The sequence below is a fragment of the Rhinolophus sinicus genome, linkage group LG13 (genome assembly GCF_036562045.2).
Source record: "Rhinolophus sinicus isolate RSC01 linkage group LG13, ASM3656204v1, whole genome shotgun sequence".
NCBI lineage: Eukaryota > Metazoa > Chordata > Mammalia > Chiroptera > Rhinolophidae > Rhinolophus > Rhinolophus sinicus.
Window position 1 is genome coordinate 54,412,711 of NC_133762.1, and position 26,839 is coordinate 54,439,549.

General features: G+C 41.6%; 1 protein-coding gene across 1 annotated transcript in view; it reads left to right on the plus strand.

The window, feature by feature from the left end:
* Positions 1-26,839, plus strand: part of PCSK2 (proprotein convertase subtilisin/kexin type 2) — a 294,215-nt gene that overhangs the window by 233,854 nt on the left and 33,522 nt on the right. The window contains exons 7-8 of the mRNA XM_019756643.2: positions 1,897-1,985; positions 13,186-13,361. Coding sequence (XP_019612202.1) covers positions 1,897-1,985; positions 13,186-13,361 — 265 coding nt within the window. The remainder of the gene's footprint in view (positions 1-1,896; positions 1,986-13,185; positions 13,362-26,839) is intronic.

Consider the following 26,839-nt stretch of genomic DNA (forward strand, 5'->3'; position numbering starts at 1 on the left):
AACTTAAAGACAAACAGATAGTGGTTTGCTCAGCACTTTGAGTTTTCACAGATCTTTCACCACAAGGTCCCACCTCTAACTATGAAGTTTACTTGAACACAATATACAGATTTTACTCTTGTTCCAAAGGGAATTTGGAGCCCAGGAGCTATGTAGGCTTTATGGAGGGAGGATTTACTTTTGCTCATACAAAGAAATAAAATATGTATGTGTGTGCATTTGCATATATATATATATATATATATATATATATATATATATGCATATATGTAATGTTCTTTTTTTAAGGGCTGGTGCAATAGCATTGTTTGCACCAAGAGGATGTTGCAAACAGTACGTTAGTCAACACTGCAGAAATCAAAACTTCCTAGGGCCCTGTAGCCAGTCAGCCCCTGCACCCACATTTCCTTTTTGTGCACCACAGTTTGAATAGTGAGTGGAAAAGCCAGCCCTTGCTGCTGTGGCCCTTTAACAGGCCATGCTCACACTGTTTCAGCAGACTTGGTAACAAGACCGTTTAATCCCTTAGCTGCTTCACAGGCCATTACAAAGGACTTTTCAGGATCAGCACTGGTAGTTTCAAATGACTTGTACCAGTGGAATCTTCCACATCTTGAAAGCTGTTTGGATTTAAAACATGCATTCTGATTGACTTAAGAGTTTATGCTCGTTTCAGTTCTCTGTTGCTGTTTAACAAACTACCCCAAAACTTAGTGGCTTAAAAAGGAACAAACATTTATTTGCTCACAGAACTGTAACCTGGGCAGGGACAGCCTGTCTCTCTCCACTTGTTGCTGACTGGGGTGATCTTGCTGGTCTAGAGGAAGAAGGTGGCTCCACTCACACGTTGGGTGTCTCATTTGAGGTGTTGGAACATTGGAGGTTGCTGGGCCTCTCTCCATGTGGTCTCCTCCATTTCTGGGCTAGTTCAAGCTCCTCTCTATGGCATCAGCTAATGGAAGTGGCAGCTGCCGACCTCTTAAGAAGTGGTATATCATCCTTCCACTGCATTTTATGGGTCAATGAAGACAACAGGCCAGCCTAATTCAAGGAGAAGGGAAATATACACATGAGGGGAAGAATTATCTGGAATCCTTTGGTATAAGGGAAAGGAAAGCAAGCAAAGGGGAGATAATTAATGGAATTACAGTGTCTATTGCAGAAAACATTTTAGAACATGAGCCCTCAGAAAGCCTTGCTCAGGATTATAAAGCCAGGCAAACCTCAGAAAGATTATCTAATGAATGCCTGGGGTTCTTAATCTGGTCAGCTTCAAAGGTTCTGTGAACCTCTTGAAACTATATGCAAAATGCTGCCAATAAGCGTGTTTTCTTATTCCTGAAGGAAGGTGGGAATCTATACATTCAACATCCTCCACATCAACATCCTTGGAGGCTATGATCCAAAAAATATAAGTAACGATTATCCCATCACTGACAGGCAGCGTTACACCCCAATGGATGAGCCAGCCTTGAAATTAAGCACCACCCCACAATTCTATTACTTCAAAAAACAAAAACCAGAGCTGTTGCAATCAGCACAAACCTGTCTTACATTGTTTTTCACCAGAAACCTGTAAGTGCGTTTTCTGCAGGAAGATACTTCAAATTTTAAAGTAAAGATCACATTTCAAGGTTAAAATGTTCTGAGAAGCCTCTTTTGGTAAAAACAAGCCAAGGTTAAGAAGACAGCTGGAAGTGGGGACAGGGAGGAAAGGGGACTGTAGGCTGCACAGATGGAAAATCGGGGTGGGGTAAGGGGGTGGGGAGGACATGTGCTGGCCCCAGGCTAACTGAGCCATTGAAAAGAGCCGAATGGTTTCCAATTGACAGAATTTAAGGAACCTTCTCCAAAGTCTTTTGAAGCTGTATCTGACATCTTTATTTTTCTCTGCAGTCATGGGACCCGATGTGCAGGAGAAGTTTCTGCCGCAGCCAACAACAATATTTGTGGAGTCGGAGTGGCATATAATTCCAAGGTCGCAGGTAAGCTGTCCCTGCCAAATAGCAGGCCCCGTTCCAGGCAACCAGCCCCAAAACACATCATCACACCCTGGTCTCCAGGCTGGCCAGAGCCTGGCAAAAACCCCCATTGTGGGTGGGGATCTGGGATTCCTAGATTTAGCAAGAGCGAAAAAAATGTATTTTTATTTTAAGCTATATGGCAATATTAATAAACTTTTAAATATTTTATTTAAGTGTAATATAAGTACAGAAAAGTGCACAGATCATAAACATACTGCTCAATGAATTTTCACAAACTGGCCATATCCAAGTAGTCATCAAGAAACAAAACAATACCAGCATCCCAAAAGCCCTCCTCATGTCCCCTCCCAGTTATTACCCATACACACAAGAATAACCACAATCCTGATTTCTAACAGCAAACATTGGTTATGGCCAGTTTTTAAACTTTATATAAATGGAACTACATTGTCTGTACTCTTTTGTGTCAATATCAATAATATTTTAACGAGACCCAGAGACTGTGCAATATAAAGAGATGCATATAAATTGTTATAAACATACTCAGAATCTTCAAAATTTTTTGTTGTTGTTTGTTTTTCTGTTTTGCACAATGTATCTCATCTTCAAGGAAACATATTCTACCTAGAAGTTTTTTATTAAGTTCCACAGGAAGGATATTTAACAATACCATCTTTACAAGGGGGCTTTAGAAATGAGGGTGTCAACTCACTAGAAATTTAGAAACCAACACCTGTCCTTGCCCCACACCAAGAAAAACGAGGGAGAGAAAGAGGATGGAAGAGAGGGGTTTATCCTCTTTCAACAAACAGCTGGAGAGCAGAGTGGCTGCTGGCTCATTCCAAGTTTTGTATCAAATTGGTTCTTAATTTATTTAGGCTGAGTCATCCAACCTTGTTTTTCTTTTTTTACAACTGTCTTCATATTTTTTTTCCTGGTGATTTAATGGGACCATAAACATACATTGTGCTGACACTTGCATTTCCAGGGATCTAAATAAAGCAAAAGCTACCTATACAAACCCACCATTAACCTCTTTCAACACTGTTCCCTAAGAGGCTTGCCTGAGCTGGGTGTTGAATTTCACAAAAGAATACATCTGGAAGTTTCTGAAATGTAAATAGAGGAGGCTTTGCCCCTTGGTTTTCAGCTCTCTTTACTTTGTGTGCATCCAGAACGCTGGCATTAAAATGTCAGAAGCCATTATGAGCTCAGGGGAAAGAATATCACCCGATTAATATTTTATAAGCAAGGCTCATACCTCAGGTGGTAGCTGAGGCAAGATGGGTTTTCTATTCACAAGGCAGAACTGGAGGCAACTGGAAAATTCAAACTTGGATTTCCCATTCACAATTATTGTCTTCAAAATAGTTTGAAGGGTCTGTATACCCCAAGCAACTGGTTTGTTTGCACAAGGCATTCTTAGAACTACTACCTGCAAAAATTAACAGTTGGAGCAGCTCCATAGATAGGAAGAATTAATATAGTTAAAATGCCCATACTGCCTAAGGCAATACACAAATTCAGTGCAATTCTTATCAAACTACCAAGGACATTTTTCACATAAATAGAACATATAATCCTAAAATTTATATGGAACCATAAGAGACCCCCAATAGCCATGGCAATCTTGAGAAATAAGAACAAAGTATCATGATACCTGACATCAAATCATACTACAAGGCTATAGTAATCAAAATAATATGGTACTACAATAAAAACAAACACATAGATGAATGGAACAGAATAGAAAGCCCAAAAATAAATCCATGCCTATATGGTCATTTAATCTATGACAATGGAAGCAAGAATTCATATTGGGGTAAAGACAGTCTATTCAATAAATGGTGCTGAGAAACCTGGACAGACACAGGCAAAAAAATGAAGCTGGACCATCTCCTTATACCTTATACAAAATAAATTCAAAATGGATTAAAGACTTACATGTAAGATATGAAACCATAAAACTCCTAGAAGAAAATATAGGAGTAAATTTGCAGACATTACCCTTAGTAATATTTTTACTGATATATCCCCTCAAGCAAGGGAAGTAAGAGAAAAAATAAACATATGGGATTACGTCAAACTAAAAAGTTTTTTCACAGCAAAGGAAACCATCAATAAAACAAAAAGGCAACCTACTGAATGGGAGAAGATATTTATCAATGATACATCTGATAAGGGGTTAATATCCAAAATTTATAAAAAACTCATTCAACTGAACACCAGATAAACAAACAACCCAATTAAAAAATGGGCAGAGCACAGACAATAGTTTAGTGGTTACCAGAGGATAAGGGGGGTGGGGGGTGGGGGGTGGGAGATGAAGGTAAGGGGGATCAAATATACCGTGATGGAAGGAGAACTGACTCTGGGTGATGAACACACAATGGGATTTATAGATGATGTAATACAGAATTGTACACCTGAAATCTATGTAATTTTATTAACAATTGTCACCCCAATAAATTTAATTTAAAAAAATGGGCAGAGGACATGAAGAGACACTTTTCTAAAGAGGACATACAGATGGCAAACAGACATATGAAAAAATGCTCAACCTCACTAATCACTAGAGAAATGCAAATAAAAACCACAATGAGATAACACCTCATATCAGTCAGAATGAATATCATCAATAAATCAACAAACAACAAGTGCTGTCGAGGATGTGGAGAAAAGGGATGCTTCATGCACTGCTGGTAGGATTGCAGATTGGTGTCAGTACGGACGTATCTCAAAACACTGGAATTGCTTATGACCCAACAATTCCACTCTTGGGTATCTATCCAGAGAAATCCAAAACATTAATTCAAAAAATATATGCACCCCTACATTTATTGCAGCACTATTCACAATAGACAAGACATGGAAACAACCAAAATGCCCATCAGTAGATGACTGGATTAAGAAACTGTAGTACATTTATATAATGGATTATTATACAGCCACAAAGAAGAACAAAATCTTACTATTTACAATGATATGGATGGACCTAGAGAACATTATGCTAAGTGAAATAAGTCAGACGGAGAAAGGCAAATACTATATGATCTCACTTATATGTGGAATCTAAAGAATAGAATAAATGAACAAACTAATCAGAAACAGTCTCAGAGACATAGAGGAAAAACTGAGGGTTGCTATTCTAGATGGGAGGGGGGTGGGGATAAGGGAGAAGGTGAGAGGATTAGAAAGCACAATCGGTAACCACAAGATTGCCACGGAGATACGAACGACTGTTTGGGGAATATAATCAATAATGTTGTAAAGATTTTGTAGGGTATCGGATGGACACTTGTCTTATTAGGGAATCAACTTCATGGACGGTGTAGATGCCTGATCACTGCAGTGTACACCTGAAGCTGAAGCTGAATAATAATGAATGACAACTATATATATATATCTTCACAGGATGTGGAGTACAGCATAAGGAATAGAGTCAGTGGAACTGTAACAGCTACATACGATGTCAGAGGGGTAGTAGATTGGGGGATGGGGGTTATCACTCTGTGAGGGGTATAAATGTCTAACTATTACATTGTTTTATACACCTGAAACTAATAAAAAAGAAAAAAAGAAAAAAAAGAGTTAGAGCAGCTCAAGGTGTTCTGGGGGTTTATTGTGGTCCCTTTCCCCATCTTCTTCCTCTGTCTTTTTTCTGAAAGTATCTGAGCTGTACCTCAAATGTACCTAATTCTTTTGTATTCTCTTCATTTGAATTTCCTAAAAGCAAAACCTAAGATAAGAATTTGGGTGTGTAGGGGAAGAAGAAATTTTCCTCTACCCTTCTAGGCTCTTCTGGCTGGTCTAAGAATTAAACTGACATGAGACAGTTTAACAGGAGAAAATAACCAAATTTAATTACGTACGTATGTACTGGGGATCCATAAGAATATGGAGCCCATGGAAAAATCAGGCAGTTTAGTTTTATGTGCCATCTTGAGCTAAGGAGAAGGGGGTAGTGGTTTGGGACTTTGGAGGGGAGGAAGGCAATTCACAGAGAGATGGACAAATAAAGTTTGGTGAACAAATATTTGCTGAGCCATGCAGAGACAATGGGACACAAAGCAGACTCTGATTTCTAGGCCCTGCAGAGTATAACCCACCACACCACGTTCATATTACATTATGGTTATCTATGGTGAGATCTCCCTTCCTGGAACAGACCCTCTATGTAAATTCTTTTAGGTAGTAAGGGGAAAATCAAAGGTTCTTCTTGAGTCTTTTATTTCTTAAAAATAAAATAATCCTCAAGCCAGAGAGATGCATTTTGGGGTGTCAAATTTTGCTTCCCTCCTGGTACAAGGAGTTTATTTGGAAGGTGATCCCAGGAAACAAGAGTGAGGGTAATATGGCAAAGGGAGGGAAGCCAAAAAAGTGTGTGTAGATGAGCTGGTTGCTCCCATGGATGGCTGGGTCTCTGGGGACTATGGGGACACCCTCAGAAATGCACCCCCAAGGTGAGGAAGCTGAGAATTTATCCACCAACTCCCATCCCTCATTGGTGGGGAAGTCTCCTGGACCACGAGCACCCTGACCTGTCCAGACTGCCAGCTCATGTGGGCTGAGCAGAACTCCTAAGGCAGAGAACACCCCCAGGCAAAGACACTTGGATGGAGTCAGCAGATCCAGGCAGGATGCAGCAGCTTCTGCCTCACCTGCTAACTAACCCCCAATCCCAAAGGTGGGTGAATGCAGCCAGATACCTCAAAGACATGGCCTGTGCTTTCTGAAACCCTCACAGCAATGCTTTTAAATTCCACAACCAAGACCAGAGCTGGTGGGAGGCATGCCCAGCCACACAAAAATTTTCAGCAAAGCAGCCACCTTTCTCCTCTTCTACACTCCCTTAACCCAGTTTTGCTCCTCTGTAACCACTCATGCTAGTTCTAACTACTCAAGGGCCAAAAAGTTCTAGTGCCCTGTCCTATGCCCTTTAGAACATCAGTGTTTTCTCTAGGCTTCCCCAGAGGAACAAAAGGAATTCTTCATGAGTAAGTACTGGAGAGTTACTCGAGAATCCTAACAGAAGCAGAATTTCAGGCTCCTCAATCTTACATATTTAGGGGGAACATTTTGTTCATTCTGGTTGGCAATTCCAAACGTTGGCTGATTTTTATTATTCTAAATGAGCATGCCTTTCCTGAGAATCTTCCCTTTCATGAGCTGTCTGATCTAGGGATGTTTAGATCGCCACCTGGTGGCCAACCCGGATCATTGTTAGTCTCTGGTAGTCTAAAGGTGTTCAGTTATAGATTGGGGAGGCATTGGCAGCAATGTCCCAAGTCCTTCCCATGTCCTGGGTCTCTCTTCATCCTGTCTTGTTTATTTTTTTTAATTAAAGTTTATTGAGGTGACAATTGTTAGCAAAGTTACATAGATTTAAGGTATATAATTCTGTATTACATCATCTATACATCACATTGTGTGTTCACCACCCAGAGTCAGTTCTCTTTCCATCACCATACATTGGATTCCCTTGGCCCTCATCTACCACCCTCCTCCCCCCTTACCTTCTGGTAACCACTAAACTATTGTCCGTGTCTATGAGTTTTTGTTTCTTCATTTGTTTGTCTTGTTCTTTTGTTGTTTTCACTTTTATATATATATCAGTGAAATCATATGGTTCTCGACTTTTTCTGTCTGACTTATTTCACTTAGCCTTATAATCTCAAGATCCATCCATGTTGTCTCAAATGGCACTATTTCATCTTTTCTTATGGCAGAATAGTATTCCATTGTGTATATATACCACAACTTCTTTGTCTAATCATCTATCAAAGGACACTTTGGTTGTTTCCATGTCTTGGCCACCATAAATAAAGCTGCAATGAACATCAGACCACATATATCTTTACAGATAAATGTTTCAAATTTTTTGGGTAGATACCCAACATAAGACCTGACACAATAAACTGCATAGAAGAAAACATAGATACTGAACTTATGGACCTTGGGCTCAAAAACGATTTTATAAATTTGACTTCAAAGGCAAGGGAAGTAAAAGCTAAAATAAATGAATGGGACTATATCAAACTAAAAAGCTTCTACACAGCAAAAGAAACCATCGACAAAATAAAGAGGCAACCAACCGAATGGGAGAAGATTTTTGCAAACAATGCCTCTGATAAGGGGCTAATATCCAAAATATACAAGGAACTCATACAACTCAACAACAACAAAAAAAACCAAACAATCCAATTAAAAAATGAGCAGAAGACCTGGAGAGACATTTCTCCAAAGAGGACATACAAAGGCCAACAGACATATGAAAAAATGCTCAATGTCACTAATCATCAGAGAAATGCAAATAAAAATCACAATGAGATATCACCTTCCACAGTTAGAATGGTTATCATCACCAAGACAAATAATAACAAATTCTGGAGAGGCTGTGGAGAAAAAGGAACCCTCATACACTGTTGGTGGGCATGCAGATTGGTGTAGCCACTATGGAAGGCAGAGTGGCGATTCCTCAAAAAATTAATAATAGAATTACCATATTACCCAGCAATTCATCCTGTGTGGTTTTTTTTTAAAAAAAAAAAAGCTAAAATTAAGATGCCATAGAATCTTAGTCCAGAAAAAAAAAGAAAGTGCAGATGAGACTATAAAATGAATGCTCTGAAAGTTACAGGAAAAAAACCATTGAGCAGCACTTCATTTGCCTGTTAGCCTCTTGGGTTCTCTTCCATTATAAACTCTGCTCATTTCTCCATTGGAATTCTTGTCTTTTTCTTATTGATTTGCAAGCGTTCATGATATGTCCTAGGTATTAGCCCCTGATCAGTTTTAACCAAATGCAAATATTTGATGCAAATATTTTCTCCCAAACTTTCACATGAGATCATTAGTCCATCTGGATTCCACCTTTGTATATCATGCTAGCTGGGGGTCTAGTTTTATTTTTCTCCAAATGGTGAGTCAATGTTCCCATACCATCTGTTCAATAACACATCCTGTCCCTTTGATTTGTGGTGCCACCTTCATTGTATAAGTTCCCGTACATACATGGTTAGCCTCTGGGTCAATACAATTTAGATAAATCCTCCTAACAAATATAAACTAGAAAGTGTAGCCACAGTCCTTCTACCAGTCAGCCTTTGTATATTCTCTTCCCTCTGCCCAGAATCCCCACACACACACTATATCTGGTCACTTCCTCTTCATCCTTCAGCTCTCAGGTTTCCATTTTTCCTCCAATGCCACCTCCCAGACCAATTTCCTCATCTACACTTGATAAAGCATGCTGAATTTTTCCTTCCCAGCAGTAACCACTGTTGGTTATTTCATATTTTCGTGCATGGTTATTTGATTAGTATGTTCCTCCTCAGGCAGAAAACAGTCTCCATAAGGACAGCGGCCATGTCTCTCACTTTGGCAACTAGCACAAGATCTGCACACAGTGGATGCTCAAACCCTATTTGCTAAATGATAGAAAGAGAGGAAGGAATAAAGAGAAGGAGGGCCAATGAAGAAACCCACTATAAGCAAAGGAGATTAACTGTTGAATGAAAGAAAGGTTAGATGGTTGGAGTTGAGGGATTAAGCGCATAAGGTTCTAAGGACCAAAACTTGATAATATTTCTACCCAGGAAGCCAAAGTATCTCCTCTTCTACCAGCACTATCTCACTTGGCTCCTTTATTCCAATCAAATCAGTTCCAAGGAGACCTAGGCCTTACTGTTGGGTACCTACTATGTGTCCAGTTCTGCTGTGGGTGGTAGGATACAGCAGTGAGCCTGCAGACAGGACACCTGCCCTCAGACAGCTGACAGTCTAAAAGAAGATTCTGACAATGAGCAAATAAGCAAGCAATGATTGCTGCTAGGAACGAAACAAAGCAAGACGGCAGAGAGTAAGTGGGGTGGAGCACAGCAAGCCACTTGAGGGTGGGCTCTGTAGCATGGCAGCTGGGCTTCTGCAGAGCTTCTCAGAGCAGCCCCAGGGTGCTTCCAAGCCAGGTGAGATTGATCTTACCTGCCTTCCTTTTTAAGCCAGAGCATATAGATTTATGCATGGGGCTTCAGGATGAGCTCTCCTTTGATCAAAGATTCTGAAGAGTTTGAAAACCACACTGTTGACCATTGTCAAAATATCTCTCCCAGGAATAAACTTACACATATCTGGCAAATAAAACTCATAACACTTCCATGGGTTTACACATATTTTATCTGAGTTTTTAAATAAAACAATAAAAATCACCCATTATCACGATTACCATGTTTTCAGATCCTTAAAACCTAGATCAGTGTGAATTTTCTCCTTAGCCTGCAAACAAGTATTTATAAGCAACAAAAGGTAGCAATTAGAGACACTGAGGTTTGTGGGCAGATGTAGCATTTCCTGGTGTCAGATACAAGGTCACCTTTTATAATAGGAGGCAGAAAGGGTTAGATCAAATTCCCTGATCCATGAACCCCTAGAGCCCAGAGCTAGCAGCAGTGCAAACTGTGAAAGCAGGCCCAAGACCCTAAGGGAGGAGGGAAGTACAGAGTTACCATTGGTCATGAATGCGGTAATCCGTCCGGGGATGGGGGAATAAATGCTTTATGTGCACTGTCTCTTCACCATCAAATCACATCAGCCAATAGAGTATTTTACAAATGTGAGACACATAATCCTAGCACTCTGGTCTTCCCTCTTTCCTTCTGCCTTTCACTCTCATTCTCTTGCTTTCCCTCTTTTCTTTCTCTGTCACTCATAGAGTACCCAGGGACAGAGGACAGGCCTTCCCTAAAAACCTGTGGGTCACCCTGAGCTTCCGTCTTGGCTGCTAATGGTGCAGTCTCTTGCAAAAACTAATGTTGTGTCTCATTCAATTAATGCATGCCTCATTCCTCCCAAGCTTAACAAGATTAAAAGAATGGCGGGCACCTGGCCCCTGAATATGAATGAGAGCCTTGCTCCCAGTCTGTGGCCGCCCTTGCCTCCCTTGATGCTGAAATAGTCGGAAGATGAATGCACACCAGCTATGATGTTCTGTGCAACACAAAGGGAGACAGAGAGAGGAGTAAGAAGGAAAGAAACAGAGGCTCAAGAGCTGCAAAGAGAAAGGGTACAGGGCACAGCTGGATACAGCACATGCTGGATGTATGACAAAATCCAGTGTTGCCATTGGCTAGCATGTGGGACAGTCCAGGCCTACTTGGGCCAGGGTTGAATTTCTCTCATCTTCCAGTTGAGGTAGTTGTTCAGTCCTGATCATCTGGGCACTAGACGAGTTAAAGACCATCTCAGTTTTCTCTTTGCAAGAAAGTAGAATACAAGACTCTGCAATGTTTCCCCAACCACAAAGTGGGCATGACTTCTTGCAAGAAGCAGGGGCATTATTTGGTTTATTCTGTGATATGTTGGCCACTTTTTTAAACACATTTTTTAAATAAGTAAAATATAGATGGATCAAACACAAAAGGTGGAGTTTCAAATTTCTTATCCTTTATAAAATGAACTATAAAACTGAGTTTCCAGGAAGTTCAAACTATAGACTATGCTTATTCCAGATGAACCTCCTCCAGGACAAAGGATGTTAACTTATAATTGGATTATTTGTTGGAAAAAATGGTGACTTGATTTATAAGGTAATGGTAGAGGATAGAAAACCTGGATCTGTTATTATTTGTTCTTCTGGACTTTTCATTTCAGTTAGGGAGAAAATCAACTAAGTAAAGTAATAATACAATGCATTTATTCATCAAATATTTATCAAGCTTAAGATAAATTCCAAGCACAATGCTGATGCCCTAGGACATAGAACTGAACAAAATAGACACATGCCCTGTGCTCAAAGACCTTGCTGTATGATGGTGAATGAAACACACAAATAAACAATTGTAATGGAAGGCTGAAAGTGCAGTGCTAATGGAGGACCTGGAGAGTGGGACCCAGAATGTCTTCTGGGGAAATGCCTACTAAACATGTAGGTTAGTCAGGAGTGGGGTGAGCACAGGGGGAAGTTACGATCACAAGGGATGGGCTATGAGATGTTGAGGAAGAGACACCTTAAGAAAAAAGAAAGTTTCATGTCAATTTCACATGCTCTGCAAGAATCTAAGTTGTTGCAATAAGCTGATTTGCATACCAGGTGATGCTTGTGTAGTAGTATCCTTTGACCATGGGGGACAGGTAAAGAGGATCAGCATCTAAGCTTTGACTACATACAGCCCAGAACCTTCATTTCAAAATCCCATGTACAGAAAGACTTAGGTCAGCTGTACTAAAATTCTAGGCTTCTTGCCACTAAATAGTGTATCAAGCAGAGAACAATATGGCCCCAAATAGCAATGTTTTGAGGTTAGTGATGGAGGGACAGAATGCCATTCCATTGGCTGTTGCTGAGTTTACCTTGGAGAAGCTTTTTACTGACAGGCAGAGGGTGATGTGAACCATGGATACCCACCGGCGTGCCCCTTCTCCCTGTGTCCCGCTGCCCAGCTCAGGTTTATCCCCCCACAATCCTGGAGGACTCTGCTCCTTTTCAGCTTCCCAGCAAGAAGTCATTACCACAAGGCATCAGAAAGTAGCACCAACTTTACAAAGATGCCATAGAATAAAAAGAGGAGGAAGTTGTATCACACACCCCATTATTAGTATATTTTAGAACAACCCATGCAACATTTTTGTCCTCCCCAAAGTCCCTGCTCAGATATAATGCAACCGGGAGTTCCTCTTTTCCTGACATGAAGTGTACCTGTACTGTTTCTGCCTTCTTCGGACCTTTGCCCTCTGGGATTTCTCCTTAAATATCTAATATCTATTGCCTCCCCCCATTGTCATGCACAGTAGCTTCATTTCTCCTCTGAAACTTGACCCCAGTCAATACTCAGTCCTTGGAGGCTGACCTTCCACTTAGAAACAGACTTATGAAGGAATGTTTTCAACCAAGATAGTCTCTCCCCATTGGGAATTCTAGTAAACTTTGCTAGGGTAATAAAATTGTCTTCAAATAGTTACATACGGAAAGGCAAAGGTGGGGTCCAAAAAGGATCTGCTGGGCCAGTCTGTGCTTCCTTCTCGATCCTTTGAAGGTGTAACCCACACACCACACGCAGGTTGGACTCAGGATTCCACAGCATCTCTCAGGGTACCCGGGATGGCCAACTCTTCAACTGCACCGGGGACTCGAACCCTCCTCCCCACCATGTCTCCTGTGAACTGGGAACCAAAATGCCGTTTCCCTGCCCACACGTGTCCACAGGTATCCGGATGCTGGACCAGCCATTTATGACAGACATCATCGAGGCCTCCTCCATCAGCCACATGCCCCAGCTGATCGACATCTACAGCGCCAGCTGGGGCCCGACAGACAACGGAAAGACTGTGGATGGGCCCAGAGAGCTCACGCTTCAGGCGATGGCTGATGGTGTCAACAAGGTACAGTTGTTCCTGCCTCCATGAGGCCCTGATCCCACACTGGGTGGGGGGCGCACGGGGTGGAAAGGAGGTGACGATAGAAGAGGATGTGGCAGGGCAGAGGGCGAAGGTGGGGCTGTTACCCTATGCGTTTGTGCGTTAGCTCAGGTTCTGTGAGACATGGACCCCAAAACGGGGTTAGACGTGCAGATTTATTGGCGGGGTGCCTGTAAAGGATGAAGGGGAGGCGATGGGAGAAGGCAGGGAGCACCTTCAGATGCAGAAGGTGATTCGGGTCTGGCCCCTGTGAAGGAAGGGGAAGAAGGAGGGTCCCACTCTGCTCTGGTGTCAGCGGGAGGGGCCTGACTAGCGCCACCACCCTGCCAGTCCTGGCTAGGAGCAACCTGCAGGCAGTCCAGCGTCTGTGCAAACTGGGTGGTGGATTCAAGGGGTAGCAGGCGGGGCTGTGAACCCACAACGCTCCCAGGCAGGAGATCTGAGCCCTGGGCTCCTGTCTCCGTGGTCGCAGCTCCCTGAGATTAGCCCAGGAACGGAAGGAGCCAATGAGACAAGAGGCAGAGCCTCCAGAGGGAGGGCAGCGGGGGGTGGGGGGTGGGGTGGCAGACGTGGGTCACTATGCTGGTCAGCTGGTATAGTGAGAGAAAGGAGAGAGAAAGGCGATTCCCTCTCTGCCATCTCAGGGCAGGTACCACCCCAGACAAGACATGAGCCAGGCTCCGGGATCAGTTTCCCGGGGTTCAGGTCCCCGTTGCGCCACTCAGTGCCTGAGCCTTTATCTGCAAGTGACTTGACATCACCATGCTTCTGTTTCCTTGCCTGTAATATGGTGATAACCACACGTACATTCCTCCTGGGATGTTGTGAGGTGTAAATGGGATGAATATGCAAGTGCTTCACACTGGGACATGCCGCACAAAGGGCTGGTTCTCATCCAGGTTGTTATGAACACTTAATCCACCACCCCACAACTTGGTAACATAAAGCACAACGTTTTACTAGGCTCGTGGATTCTGTAGATCAGGAATTCAGATGGGCCCAGTGGAGATGCTTGTCTCTGCTCCACCATTCCTGGGCCTCGGCTGGAAGACTCCTTACCTGACTTAGCAAAATGTTGTTTTCGCATGTTCCTGCGATGTGCTAAAGTCAGAATTACTGCTCACTGGTGCCACAACACCTACTACTCTAAGTAGTCATTTTGCCTCACTCAGTCCTTTTTCAGGATTAGACTTGCCATCAGGTTGACACCAATGCCCTGTCCATGCTTTCAGTTTGTTTGTCTAATCTGTCATTGTGTGGGAATCACATCCCAAAGATTACAACAATGGTGTGTAGAGTAAGAGTAATCAGGTCTTAAATGAGGGAAAGACACGTGTATGAGGTTTAGAATATGGACTTTTGGAAATCAATTTTAGGAGTATTTTAAAATTTTGCTTCTTGGACTTTGACAAATTTCAAATAGATAAAATGGCTATAGCCATATTTGGTTACATAAACTAGCACTGTTATAAATAAATTATAAAATGCATCTGTTCTCTGTATTTTTAAATTATTTACAGTCTGTATATGGAAAACGCATAAGCGCATTACTTATACATTTATAACACTAAAATAGGTATCAGAACACTGTATGTTTAACAGTAGCTTAGAAAGGTAAAAAATATTGAAGAAAATTAGGGTGGACAACTGAAGGTTACTTTTTCTTTTCTGTTTTGTTTTTTTTAAGAGTTACAAAATGCCAAGCATTGTTTTCTTTTTCAAACTATAATCACCATGCTCTACATTATACACCCAGAACTTATTCATCATGTAACTGGAAATGTGTACCCTTTGACCAACATCTTCTCAATTCCCCCACCAGCTCTCACAACCCCTGACAATCACCATTTTACTCTGTGTTTCTATGACTATGGTGTTTTTAGTTGCCACATGTAAGTGAGATCATACCGTATTTGTCTTTCTCTATCTGACATATTTCCCTTAGCAAAATGCCCTCAAGTTCCATCAGTGTTGTCACAAATGGCAGATTTTCTTCTTTTTATGGATGAATAATATTCCAGTGTGTGTGTGTATGACATTTTCTTTACCCATTGTTGTGTCGATGGACACTTAGGTGGTGAATAATGCTGCAATAAAGGTGGAAGTGCAGATACCCCTTTAAGATATTGGTTTCATGTTCTGTGAATATATACCCAGAAGTGGGACTGCTGGGTCATAAGGTAGTTCTATTTCTTAATTTTTTGAGGAACCAACATACTGATTTCCATAATGGCTGCACCAATTTACATTCCCACCAACAATGCACGAGTGTTCCCTTTTCTCCACTTGCTGAACAACAGTTGTTACCTCTTTGTTTTTTGATAATAGCGAAGGTTACTTTTTCTATACATTTCCTGAGGTCAGAGAACACGTTTTCCTCTCCAGCTATTCATCCTCAGGAATAGCCTAGGACTTGAAACATGGTGAATCAGATGCTCAATAAATAGATGTGGAATTAATACATAATATAATTTGATGGCTGAAAGATTAAAAGTTGTATAGAAATCTATAACAGTAATGGAAGCCTTTGGTGACCCACCCCTGGCTGCTGTAAATGTTTGCTGCTGCTGACTCACACCTGCCCCTTCCCTGAAGAATTGCCCTGGCTGACGGGAGTCATCTTATCCAGAAGGTTCTCTGCCCACCCACACCCAGGAGGCAGCCATAGCCAATGATGAACTGATCCAGAGTAGAAAGGGCCAGGCTGCTTATCTCCAGCAGGGACCACTCTGAGGTGTAATTTATGCTCCAGAGCTCCCAGTGAATCAAACCAATGCTTGACTTTACTCGAGAATACATCATTTGGGGGTTCCTTCCGCACCCTCTCCTGTTTTACTCTCCCACTCACAGGTTTCTCCTGAGAGCTCTCCCTTAATACATCTCGTGCACCTAAGTCCTTGCCTCTGACTCCGCTTCTAAGGAACCCACACTATGATATTAACCCACTAGAGTTCACTCTTTTCCTTGGCTGTCATGAAGCTCAGAACTAAGTTTGTGCCTAACAACACAGATATTTTTAGGCTAAGTTTGATGCTACCCCTCCCCCCTCCCCTTATCTTCACCAGCCATGACCTCCAAAATCATTCCTTAGCTTTTGTTCCTGCATCTTTATTTGTAATCATATTGAATCTAAGCCTCTGAATACTAAGCAATGTAAAATTTATAAAGGAATTGATGAAATGAGCTCAGTTTAACTAGATCAAATTTAGGCATGAAAAATCTAACTTTGGTTCTTCAAATTGTTGCTTGCTTACACACATTCCTAGTCTTAACGGATTAAAGCATCTCATTGGACAAAAATTAACAGCATCTGGGCTGTAAACAATAGAAAACAGTAAGTCAAACAGAGTGCAAACCCTCAGAGCAGGGTTCAGCCAACCTTGACCCTCAGGCCAAATGTAGCCAACCAGCTATCTTTGCAAATAAAGTTTTATTGGAACACAGCCAGGCCCATCAGGCCCTTTATATCTTTCCAGCCACAATTTCTCTTCTAATCACAGCTTTCACAGGCTCCACATGGGAGGAAGCTCATGGGGCACTAAATGAATGGAATCATCACTCAGAATGACAGACTTTTTCTGCTAGCCTGTCCGTATGTACATCTTCACACAAGTGGAGAACTGAGCTTGACAGTTGAGAGACCTGAGTTTGAATTTCAGTCCTGTCCCTCATTGGCTGTGAGACTTCAGACTAGCCACTTCTCCATTCCTCACTTTCTTCTTCTGTGAAATAGTCCATATCAGTGCTTCTCGAAGTGTGGCTACTGGCCTACCTGGGAGTTTGTGAGAAACGCAGAATCTCAGCCTCACCCCACCTACCCACCTGATGTATCAGAATCTGCATTTTAATAAGAGCCCATTAAAGCTTGAAAGGTGCCGCCCTAAATGATCTCTAGGATACATATGATGTAAACTTACGATACTAAGACCATAGAGGTGTTGCTTTAAAAAGCCCACAATGCTCTCAAGATCCATCCATGTTGTCACAAATGTTCCTATATCATCTTTTCTTACTGCCGAATAGTATTCCATTGTGTGTATATACCACAACTTCTTTATCCATTCATCTATCGAAGGACATTTTGGTTGTTTCCATGTCTTGGCCACCGTAAACAACGCTGCAATGAACATTGGAGCACACGTGTCTTTATGTATAAATGTTTTCAGATTTTTTGGGTAGATACCCAGGAGAGGGATTGCTGGGTCATATGGCAATTCTATTCGTAATTTTTTTTTTTTTTTTGAGGAACTTCCACACTGCCTTCCATAACGGCTGCATCAGTCTGCATTCCCACCAACAGTGTATGAGGGTTCCTTTTTCTCCACAGCCTCTCCAACACTTGTTACTATCTATGTAATTTTACTAACAATTGTCACCCCAATAAATTTAAAAAATAAATTATAAATAAATAAATAAATAAATAAAGCCCACAATGTGTAGGGAAGGGCAGTCGAGGTGACGCATTTTCTGGAAGTAACTGCACTGCATGTTCTCATCAGGGTGGTGTGTTGAACAGATCGATGACTGAGCCATGTGCTCTAATTTGTCGCTGAGTTGCAGGAACAAAGATCCAGGTAGCTCAACTAAAGGGGTTTCTTATTGTAAAGATCCATGAGGAGTAATGAGAACAATGGTATGGATTCAGGCATGACCTCATATAGACTGGTGTTCTGGACCCAACGTGGCTGCAGGATGCTGGTCACAAGAGTGTATGGAGATCCCCACCAGGGCCCTGCAGTCATGGGGCTCAGTCACTCTCACCTTGCCTATTTCTCACTGGCTTTGTGTATCCATCTCCTGGATCCATTTTTCCTCTTTCTTGAGTCTGACGTTCATGTGGTACTTCTGCTTGGACAGGGCCCTATCAGCACCCTCATTTGTCACAACCTGTCAGCCTCCACCCCAACTGCTATCTGCTCCCACTCCAATGCTTTAGGGAGAATTTTAGCCCTAAATTAGGGGAGACACCCCTCCCTCTGGTAGTCTCCAAAAATAAGAAATGTGGTTCTGTTGGAAATGTTTAGAACTAGAAGGGTCAGAGGCTAGTCAGAGGTTGCTAACGGAGCCCCTTTCTTTCCTATCCCAATAACATCCTGTAGCAGTCATCTACACTCATACTGACTTTTCATCGCTCTGATGAAGTTTCTTCTGATCTGTTGAATTCTTTCAAAGGCCTAAATAGAAATATAAGACCATATGCTTCCCCTCTGTTATGGGTTTAATTCTGTCCCCCAAGATTCATATGTTAAAGTTCTAATCCCCAGTACCTCATAATGTGATCTTATTTGGAAGTAGGGTCATTATAGATGTAATTAGTTAAGATGAGCAGAGTGGGCCCTAAGCCAATATGACTAGTGTCTGTATGAAAAGGGGTAATTTGAACACAACACACACAAGGAGAATGTCATGAGAAGATGAATGCACAGATCGGGGTGATACTTTTACAAGCAAAGGAATGCCAAAATTGGCAGCAAACAACCAGAAGCTAGGAGAAAGGGATAGAATAGATCCTTCCCTCACAGCCCTCAGAAGGAAACAATCATGACAACACCTTGATCTTGGACTTCTAGCCTCCAGAACTGCTACACAATATGTTTCTGTAGTTTATGCCACCCAGTTTGTGGTGCTTTGTTATGGCAGCCCTAAAAACAAACACACCTTCCAGTCTTAGCATGGACAGTCAAAAAAGGGATTTGGCCAGACTCAAGCAGTATGGAAGCAACATGGTCACTTTTCCAGGTTACCCTTGATGTCACCTGGCTCTGTCTTTTATAGCCAAGTTTATCCAATTGCAACTTTTTTCTTCCTGTCTGAAACCTCAAGAGTATCCTTTCTCCATTCTCTAATATAGTCCCTCAAAAGAGAAGCATGCAAAAATTCTCTGAGGTAATAATAGGAGAGAAAGTGTTTCTGCGTGAGGGTCAGTGCCAAGCTGGAGTTGGCTCCTGATGACATTGCATTGGTAACTTGAAATTAGACATGGAAATTGTGCCCTCTTTAGAGAGTAGTTTGTTACATATTTGCCAGCACACTGCTGGTTAGGAGACACTGCTGGCTTCCCTTCAATTATAGCAGTTACATACCCACTTATTCTACCTGCAACAAAAGGCCAGCTTTGCCTTCATGCCTCTGCAAATTCCCTTTGGGAAGAGGAAAAACACCTGAAACACAAAGGCTTTGTGTTTTTAAAAAATGACAAGTTTCCCAAGCATAGTCTCAAGTTACCCAAGACTGTGGAGGGCAACATTTCTAAGTATTTCAAGTAAAGACCTCACACCTTTGGCCATTCAGCACTCATGCAATCAACAAAAGGATCCCAGAAATACAATTATGAAATGGGAAACTGAGTCCTTGAAAGTAAACAGCATCCATGACAGTGGCTAAACATTGATTGCTACACTAGGACAGGCACATTGAGGAAATAATGCAGTAATGTTTTATAACAAGGTTATGCCAACCAGCTGTTGATATTCAGTCCATATGAGACAGCAAGAGGACCCCTGACATTTACATGGCATAATGCCGTTTACAGAGGGGGTCTACCAATAGGATGGTGGTTCGGATGGCCCCATTTCAATGCACCCGACCCTTAGGAGATTTTAGGATGAAATTTTTACACGCAAACAACTTATTTCCTTATCACAATATTAACTGCATGGCTGGAGAGAAATGGTTGCACATCCAAGCCCAGGACCAGGTGACAGCAGGTATGCAAGGAACACTTGGCACATGACCCTCTTCCCCAGCAGACATAGATTTTCACTAAGAAGCATTTTTGGCACCCGAGGCCAAAAGAGAGTCAGGTGAGTAGGTTACATCTGCCCTCAGCCTGAATTTACAATATCGATGTCACTCAATGCAGCACATCCCTGGCTGCCTCCTATCATTTTCCACGGACTTCTGAACTGCTCCACCGTATCTCAAGTCTGGGTAGTTCTCCCTCCTCCATCTGTAGCCTCTGCTGCTGCAACTAAAAAGGCCCTTTCAAATATGACTGTTCTGCAAAGCATGCCAAGCATGCTGAAACTTAAGAGAAAAATTGTTATGATTTATCTTCAGACAACGTGTAAATATTTTAGAAAATGAAGTGGGTATGATAAAATATATATGTGATTTCTCATTTGACTTTCCCCCAAGCTGTGGGGATGATTCTTTCCTGGTTTCAAGGTGACATTTTTGGACAGTGTTGTAGAATTTTGTGAGAGATCATGTATTACATGTTCCTGTTGTACATTTCCTCCCAGTTATTTCAATTATCTGGTGTACTCGAAAGGAAAGCCCACCTCTGAAAGTTGGTCTCCACCTAAACAAAAGGGTAAGATAATTATTACACAAAGGCAGTTATGCTTGTCTTTGAATTTTAGCAGCTTACAGATAAGTTTTGTTTGACCAACATAGTAATGACAAAAATGAAGATGAAAAGGAGGATAAGAGACCTTTATCTGGAGTGTACTGTTTGCAACAAACGCCACCACTCCCGATCGTCTCATACCTGCTTCACATAAAAACACCACCTACCTGACTCCTTAGGGATTTGAGTTCGCATCTCCTAAGTTTGGTCAATAAATACTTGAGGAGGCAGCAAAGAGCAAGTGAGAGGAAGGGAAAAGGAAATCATTTCCTCTTTATTTATTTCAATCTTTTCCTCTTTAACTTCATAGTCCACATGTTGAATTTACAGTTAAAGCAGTCTTCACATTACATATGGGGAATGGGCAACAGTCAGACCCCTGAATTATGAGATATCTAATAATGAAATTCTTAGTTTGGGATCCCACAGAAGAAGACCCCAAGACAAGGATTGAGTTCAAGTAGTTGATTTGGGAGGTCAAGGGAACACCAATAGTGAATGGAGAGGTATAGCAGGGAAGAAAGGGACCAATAAAAAGTATGTTCTTGAGCCAGCTATGACTGTGAGCAACTGAGGTTTCATCCCACTGAGAAACTGGCAAACCGTGTAGAACACACACTGAAGTTATCCCACCAGATGGCAAGGGAGCTGGGGTAAACATCATTGTGTAAGTAACTGCCCCTGCACTTTCGGCCTCGGACAGGTGTGCAAAGCAGCCTTCAGTCTCTTGGGAGAAAGCCCTTAGAACAAATAGATGCTTGTGCTGGCATTTGGAAATCCCTGTGCACAGAATATATTAAGTCTAAGAGATATGGGCCAATGCCCACTGCTGTCTCTGCTAGTTTCCGGAGTGCAGTTTGAGTAAAACCTCATCTGGGTAAGGCGATATATTTGCTAGGCAAAAAAAGATGTAGCCCTTTTACACAGAGAGTAATGGAGCAACAAAGTCCAGCCTTTGCAGGACACAACTTGTTATACTGCTCTAACAACAAGAGGGGGAGTTCAGATAACACTAGAGGGCCTTGAAAGTGACATTTGATTCATGAACTTCTTTCCACTTCTTGAGGAAACGCAGGCACCCCAGGCAACCCTGGCACATCTTTAGCTGGCTCTGATGACTACACCCCAACCTCTTATTAATCACACTCAGCGTTGCTACCAGGGGGAGCATCTTAGGAATATTTAAAGACAAAGATATAGAAAATCCTCTGAGGCACAGATAAGGCAGAGCATTGATTATTTATTCCCTGGGGGGTTGCAAAGGGCACAAGCACAGATCCCAGATCATCGGACTGGAATGTACTAGGGAGGAGTTTCTTGCAAGAAAGTGGCTCAAAAGCCACCATTCAGAAAAGGGGCAGGAGGGAGTGGGCTGCCTAGAGAGACAGTGATTAATCAGGAATAGGCCAGGCAAGGCCCTGGTGCCGCTTGCTGAAATTTAATCAGAGCAGTGGGTCTGACACAGTGGCAGCAAGTGCCAGGGCCCCTGGCAGGCAATGGATGCCTCCTACCAAGGAGCTCTCAGGAACACTCTACAAGCCCTGATTTATGCTCTGAAACCAAATGAAGGCTGGCAACTCAGCAGGGGCTGGGGCAGCAAGCAGTCTACAAGTTAACCTCTGAAACAGTTGTTGCGGTTGCAATCCCTCTTTCATTTCTGATAAGTGGTGAGTTAGTAGGTTTCAGGAGGCTGTATCAGCCTTCCTTTGGCTTTCCAAGGGATCCCGACACCCTCACCCCACTCCTGCTGAACTCCCCAGAAGCCAATGGGGATACCAAAGCAGACTGTGCAATGCCCGTGAGTGGCTGCAGCACACAGCTCCAGTGGAGCCAGCCAGCCTCTGTCTGCCCCTCTACCTGAGGACCTTCTGGGCACCACGGGAGTATACCTCCCAGTGCATGCTCCATGGGGAGTTACCCTGGGGGCAGCCACCAGCCTTGCTGTCCTGGTGGCAGGTTCACAGTACTCTCCAGAGACTGAGCCCAGTTGCCCACAGGGGGAGCCTGGTCATCTGTCCGCATCTGGTTGTCTTTTCTCCCTTCCCTGTCTCACTAGTGCTTCCTGAGCTCACCTCCCACCAAATCAACTACCTGTTCCCAATTCCTAATCTCAGCATTTGTTTTCTAGGAAGCATAAATTGGGACAAACCCCTTTAGTTGTGACCAGCAGTTCTTTGAAAGTAAGCCCAACTCCTTTCAGGACGATCCATTCACCCATTGCTCATACTTAAGGCTATGTGTGACTTTGCCACCATCTCTAACACTCCATGTACAGAAAAGAAGTACCCAAAGAATGAAAGACACAAAACAGCTGTATGAAAATATAAGTCAATCACTGATATTGTGCCAAAGAGCAACTTTCTAAGCATAAATGCACAGGGAATATATTTAACAAAAAAGAGAGTAATAAATATTATTACATAAAACCTTTAAAAACTCTGTAAGTCTGGTCATTGTTAAAGCTGAGTAATGGACACAAGGGGAGTCATTTATACTATTCACTCTACTTGTGGGATACTTAATGTCTTTTGAATTAAAAGGGTCTTATTCACACTAACACTAAAAAAAACAAAAAGCAATTCAGTATGTGGTTAAGTTGTCAAGAGTAAGAATATACATCTAGGGAAATGTGAAAAAAGCAATGTTCTAATTTTATACAAATGGCTATTTGTGGTTTGGAATAAAAATTCCAGGGACTGCAATACACAGGGATTTTTTTTTAAATGCTCTATCTGATATAACCTAAATGGAAGTGAGCAGAATGAACTGTATCAGTCAGGAGAGGCTACCTTATGCTGTGGTAACAAGTAGCCCCAAAAGCTCAGAGGCTTTACCCACAAAGATTTCTCATTCAACTACACATCCGTCATGGTCAGCAGCAGGCTTTGCTCATCACAGCCTCTCAGGGGTCGGGAACATTGCCAGTAACCGTGCAGAGGGAAAGAGAACTGAGCATCATGGGGCACTGACCAGTAAGTGGTTCAGCCTAGAAATGATACTTGGTATCAGTCACTCCCATTCAAAAAGTCATTGATTGAAATGGTTTACAAGATCCCACCCAACCACACCCAAGACAATCTATGGGCAGTTAGAAATATCTGGCAAACCAGCACCAATGACTATCGCAATGAGCCAAGAAGAACTGCTAGGTGACTCAAATGGTAATCAGTGACCTATTGAGGACAAACACACGAATGTCAAAGATGTTTGTCAATAGTTTGAATGAAATTATTTCATGAACTGTGAGTGAAGAAAGGCATTATTTGTACCTTAATACATTGATTTATATGGTATTTAAAATATGTATTTTTAAAAATAGTAGATTTAAGTAACATAGTGGAAAATCTTATGCAAGTCCAAATGCAATATACAAAAGAAGAAAAAATGGGGTAAATATATATGTAATATAGATGGCAGAAATTTGGTTAAGGTCCTTAGTATAGGAAGAACTCTAACAAATCAATTAAAAGAAAAATATCATTAAAGAAAAAATAGACAAAGAATATTATCTTTGGAGTCTTGGTGCTTTGCTAAGCTATTCATAAAGCAAGAACACCAATGAGCAGTAAGGATACAAAAAAAATTCAACTAGTAGTGGGAAAAAAATATATAATTCCAAACAATGAAGTTACGTATTTGCCCACCAAGTTGGCAGACCTATTTTTTTTAATGATTCTAAATTTTGAACCAAATGGGCCAAATGTTGCATTTTTATGCACTGCTGGTGAAAATACAAAATTAAGATGCTTTGTAAAGAGCAATAACATGGCAGTATGGATCAAGAATCTTCAAACATTTATTCTTTTTCACTCAAGATTGCCTCTTTTAGAAACTCTGCCTGAGGAAATAGAGATAAAAAGACATATATAAAGTGATGTTCATTGCAGCACTTTAAAACCTAAAAATAGATTTCCATTTATGTCTAAGAAAAGGAGTAAATATATTATGGAATGGCTATTTTTAATTATATGAGAAAATATTTATAAGATAGTGAGAAATACATTTTAAGCAGGGCCACAAAAGTAGATATATCATATGATCCGAGTTTCATTCTTAAGCCTGTTCTTATACATTTCCATTTGTATATATAACTGCCAGGGGTTTGCAAAGTATAACCAGTGATTTTCTAGTAATGCAAGATTATGAAGGATTTTTATTTTCTTCTTCATAGTCTATATTCCAATTATGCTACAATGAATATAATTTTCATAATAAAAATACAATAACTTTTTAAAAGTCTATCAATGTTGTATTGAGATGTCAAGGTGACTGGAAAATAAAACTTAGTATAGTGTAGTGTTTAGGAAAGGGCAAGCTATACCAAAAGGCTGGCCTCACTGGGCATCTGCAGATAATACCACTGGGCCAGGCCCTGGTCTCGTCATTAGCCCAGGTTAGGGTAGAGATATTGACTCAGTTTAGCCCCAAGCTTCTCAAAGTGGGATTTTCACCTCCTGGGATATAGGTGATGTGCTGGGGACACACAGAACAATAGCACCTGTCTCTAAGCTGGAACCTCACCTAGGCTGATGTAAGTAATTTGTGACTTTTTAATGTTATGAACACAATGAAAAATCTGCATGAACTTTTAAGAAATATTGGGCTTATAAGAGGCTGCCTTAGGCTATGCCCTAAAAACCAGCAAATTCCAACTCGCCCTTTGCCGGTTGGTTAGAGGAGTTTCTCAGTCTTGACACTGTTGACACTTTGGGCCAGATCGTTCTTTGTTGTGGGGGATGGGGAACTGTCCCTTGCATTGTAAAAGCTTAATAGCATTCCTGGCCTCTACCTGCTAAATGGTAGTAGTGCATATGTGCAAAGAGTTGTGACCACCAAAATTGTCTTCAACAGTGCCAAATGGCCCCTAGGTGCAAAAAGTACCCCTGGTTGGCAACCATAGCAGTTAAATACTGTCAATAGTGACTGGGTGAAAAATTCTCATTTGGTGAAAACTTTATAGAGAAGCATTAATACTGCTAAATTGCAAAGGACTGGCTCAAAGACAGAATTCAAAGTACAATTGCTCCACATGCAATTAATTTCATCTAAATGCACTTGCCTTCTTCAAAAAATTAAATAATGTTGCAGGTCAATTATACTCCAATAAAAAAATAATGGTAGCGGTCACAGAAGGGGAACAGGCAATTCCAAGGTCAACAGTGTAGGCAGGTCTGACTGCCATTGTATTCTCTGAGCACGCACTGCAGAATAAAGGCAGGACCCAGCTTTTGCTCACAGTACAGGCGCCTGGGCCATCTCCTCTTGATTTAATCTCTGGGTGATTTCCCATGCCCCTTTTGGGTTTCTGGCTCTTCTTTTCCACTTGTTCCCTGGATCAAATTCCCTCTGGCGAACTGCCCAGTATGGCAATGTTTGCCTGACTGAATCTCGATTGATACAGAATATTTATTTGCATCATATTAAATTTATAAGTTAACTTGGGTAAAATTGGCATCTCTGTGATGCTGTCTTTCTATCCAACAACATCATGTCTTGATGTGTCCTTCTGGTGAGTGAAGTCATCTCTGGCTCCCATGGAGTTTCAAAGTTGTTTTATTTAGTTAGTAGTTGCCTTTTATTTTTTTTTCAGTTTGTTGAGTTTCTTCCTAAGTATTTTATCCTTCATGTGGCTAATGTGAATGGTGCTACTGCACAGGACTGCAATCGGTTAATATGTAAAGTACTTAGAGCAGTCCCTGACATACAGTAAGTGCCACAGAAGGGCTTGCTATGATTATCATCCTAGTTTCTTCTGTTGCATCCCCCAGCTAGCTGGTTATTGTTTGAATGTGAGTCACAGTTGTGTTTTGGTTGCTGTTCAGGTGAAGCTGGGGGGGGGGGCAGAACTGGATCTTGGCCATTGTTTTAACAGTGTTACCCTAAAAATAAAAGGCCAAAGTGAGAGGCAACAGCATTTATTTATTTAAGATCCAAAAGGATAGCTAGCTATTCAGCAAGCACTGATTCAGGCAGAAATCCAAAGTGTTCTGATTAAGAGGCAAAGGCAAGGGGTATTTATGAGAAAGAGAAGGGGGATAATTAATTACATCAATAGAAGGAAGGAATTTCTATAGGTGCAGATAAGCTAACA